This window comes from Mytilus californianus, unplaced genomic scaffold, assembly GCF_021869535.1.
Source record: "Mytilus californianus isolate M0D057914Y unplaced genomic scaffold, xbMytCali1.0.p SCAF_2, whole genome shotgun sequence".
Classification (NCBI taxonomy): Eukaryota; Metazoa; Mollusca; class Bivalvia; order Mytilida; family Mytilidae; genus Mytilus; species Mytilus californianus.
The window spans coordinates 100,641,407-100,654,489 of NW_026262668.1; the positions used below are offsets into that span (position 1 = coordinate 100,641,407).

Below are 13,083 nucleotides of genomic sequence, written 5' to 3' on the forward strand. Positions count from 1 at the left end.
CATATATATTAAATGTACTTTAAATGTAAAGAAAAGTTACAAAAAGCATACTACATGAGTATGAAATGGTCTTAGGCCATGTAAGACTGAGAATTATTTAGAGTCGATTTAGGCCGTAGCCCATATTTACATATAAAAATGCACACAGAGGCTATAAGGAAGTGAAATTTGTTACTTTTTGCTCATTTCTATGCTAAGATGTCATGATACAAGAAGTCTAATTGCAAAAGGACTCTTGAATTCAACTTTTTTTTGCAGACAGTATGGTCTGATGACCAGTTTTTCACTTTTCAATGGAAAGCTTGCATGTAGTTTTAGTCTCATTTGGCATATATTTGAACCACTTACTATCCTAAAGAAGAAAATTATGGTAGCATATGAAATGAATAGGGTGTACTGATCATTGTAAAGTGTTTTTTTTACAGATTTAGTGAAATATTTGTGACGGACTACAGATTTTATGTACAAAGCTCTTCACATTTCACATACATCAAACAGGCCGTTTAACCAGCGACATAAATACAAATATTCTGCACATTTTTTCTGTGATAATCTACTTTTCTCTAGATTCCAAGTTCACAAATGGTTAATTAAATTTGATTTAAGCATAGAAACACAAATATCAGGAACATAAAAAGCTGTCAGATAGAAAGTCAGCATGGCTCTTAAGCATAAAATGGAAACTGCTTTAAAATGCTTATTTTAGCCGTATAATGCCAAAATGGGACATTTTAACAGAATTTCTGTCAAACAAAGATGTAAATCCTTTACTTTTATTGAGTTTGACAAATTGAAACCAGAAAACCATTCAGGAAAGTTGCCAAAGTACAGAATCTACATTTACGGAATTCATCTCTTAAGCCCGAGAACACAGTTATTTCGTAGTGCATTTCTTTTAGACAATAAATTCAAATTAAAAAAATCGCACCTGCTCTATCTCAAAAAGATTTTTACAGTGTAGTGTACTACTATTGATACAAATAATATCAAAATTATAGAAACTTCTACCAGCTCTAACTCAAAATATTGACAATTCTGTGTTAAGGGGGGCTAAAATTCAGTTTGACAGCTTCCGACATTCTAATTTTTGACCTTTTTTAACTGGACCAAATCACTACTTAACATAAAGATTCAGCACCCAAATTTTTTTAACATGTAATTTCATCCCCTTACTTAATATTTCATGCATAAAATATCAAGAAATAAATTGGGAAAGTGTATCAAAAAAAAAGGCAAGTTATACACTGTTCACACTAGGGACTATATTTGTAGACAACGAAAACCAAAGGACGATAACTGTGTCCTTGGACCTAATAGGATAGAAAGACTTGACCAATTTTAATAAAACTTTGCATGACCTAAGCTTAGGCAATTTTAAGATAGTTGGCCAAGTTTCATGGACATAGGATATATATTATAGAAACTAGGGCCATTTTAATATTGAAATTTGGATGTTTATTTTTGATGTTTAAATCAAATATTTTCAACTGTCAAGATTTTGGCCTAAAAAATTTAAATATTGCAAAAATTTGCTTTTTAAATACTCTTGAATTTAATATAATAAGTATTAAAAGCAACGGAACACTCATTTGATTTATCAGATTTATTACAGTTATTCAAAAGTCAAATTTATATGAGCCTGTGCCTGAAAATAGAGATTTTCGAATTAAGGGAAGCCTTACATAAACATGCATTTTTTTCAACCAATTTGAAGTTTTTGAAGGTTTTTAACCATACATTATTCTTCCATATATATTAAATGTACTTTAAATGTAAAGAAAAGTTACAAAAAGCATACTACATGAGTATGAAATGGTCTTAGGCCATGTAAGACTGAGAATTATTTAGAGTCGATTTAGGCCGTAGCCCATATTTACATATAAAAATGCACACAGAGGCTATAAGGAAGTGAAATTTGTTACTTTTTGCTCATTTCTATGCTAAGATGTCATGATACAAGAAGTCTAATTGCAAAAGGACTCTTGAATTCAACTTTTTTTTGCAGACAGTATGGTCTGATGACCAGTTTTTCACTTTTCAATGGAAAGCTTGCATGTAGTTTTAGTCTCATTTGGCATATATTTGAACCACTTACTATCCTAAAGAAGAAAATTATGGTAGCATATGAAATGAATAGGGTGTACTGATCATTGTAAAGTGTTTTTTTTACAGATTTAGTGAAATATTTGTGACGGACTACAGATTTTATGTACAAAGCTCTTCACATTTCACATACATCAAACAGGCCGTTTAACCAGCGACATAAATACAAATATTCTGCACATTTTTTCTGTGATAATCTACTTTTCTCTAGATTCCAAGTTCACAAATGGTTAATTAAATTTGATTTAAGCATAGAAACACAAATATCAGGAACATAAAAAGCTGTCAGATAGAAAGTCAGCATGGCTCTTAAGCATAAAATGGAAACTGCTTTAAAATGCTTATTTTAGCCGTATAATGCCAAAATGGGACATTTTAACAGAATTTCTGTCAAACAAAGATGTAAATCCTTTACTTTTATTGAGTTTGACAAATTGAAACCAGAAAACCATTCAGGAAAGTTGCCAAAGTACAGAATCTACATTTACGGAATTCATCTCTTAAGCCCGAGAACACAGTTATTTCGTAGTGCATTTCTTTTAGACAATAAATTCAAATTAAAAAAATCGCACCTGCTCTATCTCAAAAAGATTTTTACAGTGTAGTGTACTACTATTGATACAAATAATATCAAAATTATAGAAACTTCTACCAGCTCTAACTCAAAATATTGACAATTCTGTGTTAAGGGGGGCTAAAATTCAGTTTGACAGCTTCCGACATTCTAATTTTTGACCTTTTTTAACTGGACCAAATCACTACTTAACATAAAGATTCAGCACCCAAATTTTTTTAACATGTAATTTCATCCCCTTACTTAATATTTCATGCATAAAATATCAAGAAATAAATTGGGAAAGTGTATCAAAAAAAAAGGCAAGTTATACACTGTTCACACTAGGGACTATATTTGTAGACAACGAAAACCAAAGGACGATAACTGTGTCCTTGGACCAACAATCAATATACTATCAATATTATTACATATCCTCCTTTTTAGGCCGAACAAATTACTATTCATAATTTCTGTATAACTTTAACACTTAAAAATTTAAATACTCTAAATCAATATGAGTTAACTGTCAATCTGTAAAAACGAAACTATGCACTATGCACTATGGATTTGAATCCCTACATATAGTCAGATGGGAGTCAGAGGTTTCTAGCACTCTACTCACTGTTGGGTTTATCTTTACCATTAAGCAATACACATTGATATTCTTTAATCAGACGCATAGCTGGCTTAGTACCTCGGCCTGATCTTCTTCGAACTTTACTTGATTTTTACTGGTGGTATCCCTGTGATTTGGTAACTTCACTTTAAAATCGGAATAGCTGTTGATACAATATTATATATTATAGTTCTTGAATTACCTGCTGGACATTTGCAATAAAGGCCATCACCTGTCTTGTCACAGATACACGTTCCATTATGCAAACATGGACAATTATCTTTGCACCATGAACCTGGTAAAATATGTAAGTAAGGTTAGGTTAATAAATTATAAAACTTCTTATATACTGGTTACAAATATCAAATAAGTTTCATTTTTTTAGAAACCTTATGACCAGATCATTTTTACTGCATAACTAGACATAACAATTTTCTTAATGCATTAAAACGATCCACTCACATTATATGTGATTTTAGTCAAAGGGATGATCAGAGGGTTCGTTAAAATAATATCGCTTATAAGAACATTATCAAAAGGTAGCATAAGGGCCAATTTCCACTGATTTTTTTGTTTGTTTCACTTTCAGGCTGTAAATCTGAATGTTGTCCAAAAATAAATACATGTATAATATAACTTTGCTCATATCCATGAAATTAAAGTTATTCAGTTCTAATCATCGTTAATTGAAAGAGTGATAAACTAATATTGTAAATTTTTACATGTTTTTGCAAAATTTTGAACTGAAGGATACCCTTAACCAACATTAAATGATTTGCATCATTGATGAACTTCCAATAGAACTTTGCTTTTGGTTACGAATTTCCTTCTAATGCATTTTTACTGATTACTCTAAAATGACCAAAATCACCAAAATTTCAGTTTTTAGACTCCTTTGGATTTTTAGATTTGATAAAATTTTCAGAAATATTTATTCCTGTTTTAAATCAATATTTGTTTCGTTCTCTAAAACTTATAGTTCATAAAGATGTGTTGATATCTACCGTTCTTCGTAACATTTCAAAGTCTTACTTGCGTTCCTTATTTTCGAGTAAAAACAATTCTCGTGATATGGCCTATTTTCTTAGCAGGTACTTTTTTTTCAAATTCGCGCAACCGGATTTATGACGTCAGTGGATTTTTCGCAAATGTGACTACATCTAAAGCGACGTCGTCATCCTATCAATATATAATAATATACATTTATTTCCCGTGCCGGAGGGAGATATGAAGATTTGTTCAACCAAGAATATTCATATTTCACGAGGGCTCTGCCCGAGGGAAATATGATTTTTCGAGGGTGAATCTTCATATCTCCCGAGGCAAAGGGAAATGAATGTTTTATTCCACTGCCTATGCTTTGTTTACTATCAATTATTATAATATACATTAAATATTATTTTGCATACATTTTTTTCATTATCCGCTTGTTTTTGTAAGTCAAACTAAACACGACATACCCATTGATAAACAGTGAGGATCAAAATTTAATATTAGTCTTTTTGTTTTATCGTCCGAAATAAATTTGAACATGATAATGATTTTTGCTATCGCTATTTTAAGAAGAATAAGAAGTTCAAAACGTTATGTACATTAACCGCGCGTAACGTCGCACGAAGTAATCCCGACATTTCAGATGGGAATATGATCCTCAGAATGGAATATGAAGATTTGTTCAATGACACGTGGGATAGTCTCAACCAATCAAATATTGATTAAACTATCAATATGTTTAAACAGTGGAATAATAGCTATTAGTATACCGTAGTTTGTATTTTCTTTGTAACTGAATTATAGACGACTAAATTTACTTATTTTACAAAATTGTCTCAAAAACTATTTAATGGGTATTGACTATTTACTGAAGCAAAGATTTTCCGGTTAACTGTTTCAAAAACTTTTTACTGGGTATGAACTATTTATTAGAAACAAACTTTTAATCGAGTGAGCTTCATATTGTGTCGAGCAATATGTGTCGAGCGTATTTTGCATGATAGAAACAAGTGTTTTCATTGTTTCACCAGCAAACCAGAAGTTCGGGTCAAACTTACCAACGTCGGTTCATTCATTATGACGCCGGTGATATGTCTGGGTCAAAGTTATTATAGCCAGGTCAGCGTATTTGACATCACAAAGCCGTAATATGCAATTTTATTAATAGCTGAGCTGTGATACAGATAGTGGGATGACCGATAAGGCTACGTAACTACCTTTGGTAAAGCGGTACATTTAAATATATTACATATGGTGTAGTATTCTCCTGTTTTCATTGGATATTACGATCACGTGTTTGAAAGGTTATTTTATGTATTCGAAGCCTTGTTTCTATTTTTAAGTATACTATTGACGCTATGTTTCTATTTATATGTATATTGACGGTCAATATAATAAGTAATCTTGCTAAATTTAGATTAATGACGTCGCTCCTATAAAGAGTCATCCAATTGTTTCGTTCTCTGACATTTTTGTAGATCTTTTATTGCTGTTTCTTTTCTGTTTACAGTTTCTACTTATCTATTCTAGTTTTCAACATAATAGTGAAAACTATACATTTAAGAGCAATAACTCCTATAAGGAGTCATCTGATACTTTTGGGGAAATAGGAAGAAGTAGATCTTGACAATCTGAGCATTTTTGGCCTGTCAGATTTTTGTATGTCTTGATATGATGATCATTTTTACAGTTTACAGTTCATACCTATCAACGTTTTTGAGATAATGGCAATAAATCTTATAACTGGAGTGACAATATAGCCACTTGTAGATCCCATTTTGCTGATCGTTTTTGCACTCTTAATGTTCATCTAACTCCTAAAGCTTTTGACAAAAAAGCCAAAAAATGGATAAAAACTATCATTCAGGGGAAATAATTTTTTAAGGCGTCTGTTGACAGTTTCGGTCATGATACCTGATTTGTAGATCTTATTGTGCTGAACAGTTTTACTTTTTTACTGTTTTTAACTACTAGTATCTAAAATTTCGCAGGAGATAGACAACCTTCTGGTCAATTCTACCTTATGTCAGATTTGTTTTGACTGCTTTTGCTTTAAGATATAAGCCAAAAACTTGAAATTGACATTTCAGGGTCAATAATTCCAAAATTGATTGTCCAATTTTTCTGAAAATTTCGCAGGTGATAGACCTTGATCTGCTGATCATTCTTACCCCAAGTTTGATTTTCTCTTACTGTTTACGCTTTAAGATACAAGCCAAAAACTGTATGTTATCCCTATGTTCTATTCTAGCAACAGCGGACATGCTTGTTCATGGATCAAATCCCTGAATACAATTGTTAAACCATTTCCCAAAGGAACATTAAGATAAATTTTGGTAACATTAGTTTCAGAGGAGAAGATTTTGTTAAAGTTTACAACGACGGACGGTCGAAAGACGACAGACGACGGACGACGACGACGGACACCAATCGATGGGAAAAACTCATTTGGCCTTTTATTGCAAAAACAAAACAGGAATTGTATAATTGTTTCTAATAACTCACATGTCTGTTTCCTCGGTGCATCACCGTTGTTGCACTGTTGGCCAATGTCACAAAAGCAGGAATTTGGCAAAAGCTGTCCATTACAGTCACGACAAAAATGGTGTGCTAAAATATGAATATGTAGCAAGTAGTTTATTAAAAAAGGTTTATTTCTATCATATATATATCTGTATTTTTATACGATACCTATCGCTCATCATAAGATGTCAAACGAAACTTGTGTTTATATAATCTATTTCAACAAGTAGTTATCATCGCATTTCAGATAAAAATGCATGATAGTACAATAAAACTCCTTTGTATAGTTATTTGCAAACAGCCAACAAGATGTTTGTATGATATGTTATTATTGTCTTTGGTTATTTTCAGGATTGTCAAAAGTCATTGAACAAATCGTAGTTGCATTGAAATTCGTACACGAAGTTTTTTTTTTTAATTTGTCCTATTTTTGACTAGGCCAAAATATAATTCAAAGTTATCATCAAAGGACAGTCAATGATAACTATAGTTTAAAATCAGCTTTAGAAAAATGATAATGTCGTTGGGTGTCACTTTGACGCCAAGAAGTGGCAAAAAAATTCAAAATACAGATAAGGTTTTGCTTGTATATTTTTCTATTTGTGTGATATGACTAATCAGGTAGTATACTGGGTTGCATTCAATATCGTTGTTGCTCTGTAGGACTACGTAGATTTTGACTACTGAAAGTATAGCTAGCCTAACTTCTAAATAGATCTAGATAGCCCCAAAAAAATCATGCTATTAAGAGAATCCAAAATGGCATCGGAAAGGTTATTACTCATGACGTCATTCTGATAGGCTAGCTACGTATAGAATATCGTTCAACATAGATAGATATCTAATGCCTAGGTCACACATTCACGGATTTAACGCCGGATTAGCTACGGATACGATCCGGCATCATAAACGTAGTAGTACTATCTTGTATATCCGTGACAATTTTGTAACATGCGCAAAATTTGACCACGGATCAAACAACCGTAGTATATCCTTACTAAACCGTATTAGAACGTACTGATCCGTTTTAGTTCCTATTTAAACCGTACTAATCCGTACTTATTCGTAGGCCCGAAGGATTTCTACGGTTAGTTCCGGAAAACTACGTACTGGTACGGTTACACCACGTATTTGTTAAGGATACAATACGGTGTGTTAAGAATTTGTCACGGAACGGCACGATCTCATTACGTTGCATTACGGATAGCTAGGGATCAGCCAGGGTTCTCAAAAGTCTTTTACGGTTTACTACGTTACACCACGACAAAAAAAATACGGAACATTACGGTCCACGACAAACTGACATCAGGCTTCTGTATAAATACTCCCTACTTATAGGGCCCAACGTAGTCTGTATCTTGCCGTAGAGGTATACATAACATTATTCAATATGACCAATCAACAACTGATGCTTGCAATTAATTGGCTGGGATTGGTTATTGATATGGCACAAAATGCCAGGGCAGTGGTCGAGCTACTTGATGACAGACGCAGAGGTGACCGGAGGTAGAGGAGATGGTGGACTAGGGACTGGCTTCTCCAAAGACATATCCATGGCCAGTATGAGGCCCTCCTGGCTTGTAAGAATAGATACCAAAATATGTTTCAAGAACTGATACATGTCGTTGGTCCGAGGATTACGAAGAACACCATCTGGTACAAACAGGCAATCGATCCTTGATTGAGGCAGCTACCGGACACTGATGTATGGTTTCCGGGTTGCGCACAATACCATCTGTGGTATTGTTCGGGACGTCTGCAAGGCCATAGTTTCAGTGTATGCTGATGATGTCATCTTCATTTTTTTGTAGCAACAAACAAAAGAGCTATGTCAATTGGACATGCTTTGATACTATATCTGCCCTTGAATTTTTACTTGATAACATTTTTGTTCGCTTTGGAGATTCCGTATATCGTCAAGTTATCGGAATTCCAATGGGGACTAACTGTGCACCACTTATTGCGGACCTGTTTTTGTATTATTATGAGTTACAATTTATGACTAAAATCAGCAAAGACCCATCGAAACAACATCTGATACAAACATTTAACAATACTTTTAGATATTTGGATGTTATATTGTCTCTCAATAATGCCAACTTCAGTATGTATACTTAAGAAATTTATCCTGTTGAACTTACTTTAAATAAAGCTAATACTAACAATGACCACTGTCCTTTCCTCGATCTTGATATCTATATCATTAACGGGAAGCTTAATACAAAAAATTATGATAAAAGAGATGATTTTTCATTTCCTATCGTTAATTATCAATTTTTAGATGGTGACGTTCCCTTGTCACCATCTTATGGTGTTTATATATCTCAACTTGTACGATTCGCTCGTGTATGTAACAACGTATTAGATTTTAGCGAGAGAAATTTATATATTACTGACAAATTATTACACCAGGGGTTTCGATATCATAAACTAGTCAAAACATTTACTAAATTTTATCATCGGTATAAGGACATCATTCGTAAATATAACTCAACATGCAGACATCTTATACGTTCGGGTATTTCACATCCAATCTTTTATGGTAATATTCTTTACAAAGCACAAAAATGTCAGTATTCACCTCAAAAGCTAACAAAACCTTTAAACAGACTTATTAAGAAGGGATATAGTTACGATACTGTTGTCAGGTCATTAAAGATTGCATATTTTGGCTTTAATATTGATTCACTTATAGGGTCTTTGCATCGGAATTAAACATATTTATTCTAAAACCAGTTGTTGGGATGACACGAGTTATGTTCTTCTCATATATTTTATGACGGTATAATACTAAACCCCTAACAGGAGGGATTATGCCTGATATTCATATGATGAAGACATAATCTTTCAATCAGTTTAATTGAGGTCTGGAGCTGGCATGTCAGTAACTGCTAGTAGTCTGTTGTTATTTATGTATTATTGTCTGTAACAAACTCCATTTATTTATTTATATATATCTATTTTACTTAGGACTATATTTTATGTTAGGGCTTATTTTCGCTAACACCGGACTATATAGTCAAGCAGACCTTTCATGTGTATCACGTGATTAGGCACCTATTGAAATTTCACAGGTAAGTTTCAAATCAGTTGACACCTGGCCATTGAGTTAAGCACACGCGTGTGCTGAGTCTAGAGTTGGTAAAAATAGCAGTTGGGTATTATAATTGTCAGTTTAGGACATGGATATCCCAAGGCTTATTATTACAACACTCAGGTAAGACATTTTTACTTATTTATATCGTTCATTGAGGTCTATTTTGCTGTCGAGATGATATTTCTTACTCGCGGTCCAGAATGTCCGAATAATTGCTATATCATGCAAATGTATAGATAAAGTAAGTAATTTTTGGGTTCAATATTTATTTTGCAGGGGTTTTTAGGCCCGGTTTTGTTGTGCGTACAGCACGTAGTAAATACCGTCGACTGGTCGGTGATATATGGTGTCGGAGATACAAATGGTATTATTAGTAATATGGTTACAACTCGATGTTTGCTGATTTCAATTACAACGCCTGGAGTCGGTGAAAGTATCCGTTATAAATATACAAAGAAGTCCGTTTAAATATATGTTAAACGAATCGAACAGTCCGTGCAGTATTATGCAGTTTCAAGTCGTCATTGCTCATTGAAGTTATCATTGCAGTAAAAGTATTTAGTGTTCTTTTCATCAATTTAGAATCAACCAAAAATGTGTGAAAATAGTTATTTTCTGTTCGTTTTATATTATAAGAAATTCAAGGGGAACAACCCAAAGTTATTCTACAGTACGTGCAACGTTCAACCTTTACCGGGAAGTGTGCAGAGTTGATGGAGGTGTGCGGACTGTAATTGTTTAGTTTCATTTTGTTTATTTCATAACATTATATTTTGTTCTGTTTTGTGTGTGTTTATTTAGTTACATTTGCATGTATTCATTTCATTATTTCATTTATGTTGAATTTACTTTACTTTTGTTTTGTTTATTAAATTTATATTTAAATTTAGTTTTGTATAACATTGGGCACTTGAAAATCCAAAGAACTTAATTCTTTACATTGTCATTTTGTTTATTTTCTTTTGTTTCCTATTCTGACATCGGACTCGGATTTCTCTTAAACTGAGTTTTACTGTGCGTACTGTTGTACGTTTGTTTTTTCTACATTGGCTAGAGGTATAGGGGAGGGTTGAGATCTCAAAAAAACAAGTTTAACCCCGCCACATTTTTGCGCCTGTCCCAAGTCAGGAGCCTCTGGCCTTTGTTAGTCTTGTATCATTTTTAATTTTAGTTTCTTGTGTATAATTTGGAGTTTAGTATGACGTCTATTATCACTGAACTAGTATACATATTTGTTTAGGGGCCAGCTGAAGGACGCCTCCAGGTGCGGGAGTTTCTCGCTGCATTGAAGACCCATTGGTGGCCTTCGGCTGTTATCTGCTCTATGGTCGGGTTGTTGTCTCTTTGACACATTCCCCATTTCCATTCTCAATTTTATTCTACTGAGCTTGAACAGTGATAGGCTATAGCTGAACAGTTTACAGCGAAATGGCAGTTACCCATACGCTGGGTGCTCTAGATTGCAAACATGTAGCCTTACGGTGCCAAAAGAACGGAGGATCCCTATACTACAACTATAAAGGATATCACTCAGTGGTGCTGATGGCCGATTACAAATTCCGATGGGTTAATATAGGTGCACAAGGTGCATGTTCTGACGCTCAGATATGGAACCAGAGTGACTTGAAGAAGGCCATTGAAAGGGGGTTAATCGGTTTGCCAACAGCAACCCCTCTTTCCGGTGACGACAAACCAATGGGCTATTATATCATCGCAGACGAGGCATTTGGTATGAAAACCTGGCTCATGAAGCCTTTCTCCAGACAGGGTCTTGCCAATGACGAGAGGATTTTCAACTACCGCTTATCGTGGGCCAGAATAGTTGTAGAAAATGCCTTTGGTGTTCTTGCAAATAGATTCAGATGTTTGCAGTCATGAACCAAAAACCAGATACAGTTCACGTCATAGTTCTGGCCTGTGTTTGCCATCACAACATCATAAGGATCAGTTATCCTGGTGATCAGAACCTTCTAATGGACAATGAAGACGACGACCACCAAGCCATTCCCGGAGCCTGGAGAGATGGTGTCAACATGGACGATCTGCAGATCCCCAGGGGTGGTAACTTAGACACCTTCGACGCAAAACAGCAGAGGTTATACCTAAAACATTACGTAAATTCTCCTATCGGGTCTGTGTCATGGCAGAATAAAATGGTATGAGGTATCGTCCTTTAGAACTGTCGAGCTTTGTTGGATATTACTAAATATTACACTGTGGACTTTGTGTTGTTCCTTATTTCTATTTACGTATGCCTTATTGCTAAAGATAAATACCTAATTGGAATATGCACAATATAACACACACACACATAGAATTTATAGCAAACAAGTACTATAATGTCAATGATTCGCAGATGACAACATTTTATTATGATCCACAACTAAATGCGAAAATACTTAATAAATAATTTTAATAAAACAAAACAAAAAAATCATCGATTAACTGCCATAAAAAAAATGATAAATCACAAGCTTAATTAGAAATGATTAACGGCTTAGAAAATGTGGCGGTTCGTACTATTCCGTATTAGACCGTTCTCATTCGTACTAACCCTTACGTATACCGTAGCAAATCGCTGTTTATCCGCAACTACGCCCTGGCACGTGTCGTTGCGTATTAAATCGTGTTATTTTCGTATTAAACCGTGTCGTATCGTAAAAATTCGTACCACTGATGTCGCCAAATGACTCCTTTCCTACATTATCCTTGATAGATACGTCAAAACCCGTAGTCACACCGTTGTGCATCCGTATCGGACTACGGAAACTGCATTATCGGGATCATCCGTGAGATTAAATCCGCAGTGGAACCGGCGAGGCGATCCGTGAATGTGTGACCTAGGCATACGACATAGCGGCTATACTAGCTGCTACGGTATTGAACGCAACCCAGGACTGAGGTATATATTTAATACCGTTCTCACGCGTCAGCTATTTTAATTGAAACTTGCATGAAAGCAAGTCAATATAAAAAACAACGAGTAATTTTCGTTATTTGATTTTAAAATGTTAAACGGTAAAATTTAACCAACAGCAGTGGTTGCCTTAGCTAAGTAGCTTTCTGTAGTAGCGAGCAATTTATATTATATCCTTTATGTTACATCTTTCATTTCCTAGTTTAGATTAGTGTTCATCATGTGGGTAAGTGGACCGCACATGTTTTCTTTGTGTGCTTAATTTTGATGACATATGG

At 34.2% G+C, this 13,083-nt stretch overlaps 1 protein-coding gene across 2 annotated transcripts in view; it reads right to left on the reverse strand.

Moving 5' to 3' along the window:
• The window catches only part of LOC127730577 (uncharacterized), a 142,781-nt gene that overhangs the window by 60,745 nt on the left and 68,953 nt on the right, over positions 1-13,083 (reverse strand). For both annotated transcript variants that reach the window (XM_052239031.1, XM_052239030.1), the window contains 2 exons: positions 6,774-6,878; positions 3,478-3,570 (listed from right to left, as the gene is read on the reverse strand). In XM_052239031.1, coding sequence (XP_052094991.1) covers positions 3,478-3,570; positions 6,774-6,878 — 198 coding nt within the window. The remainder of the gene's footprint in view (positions 1-3,477; positions 3,571-6,773; positions 6,879-13,083) is intronic.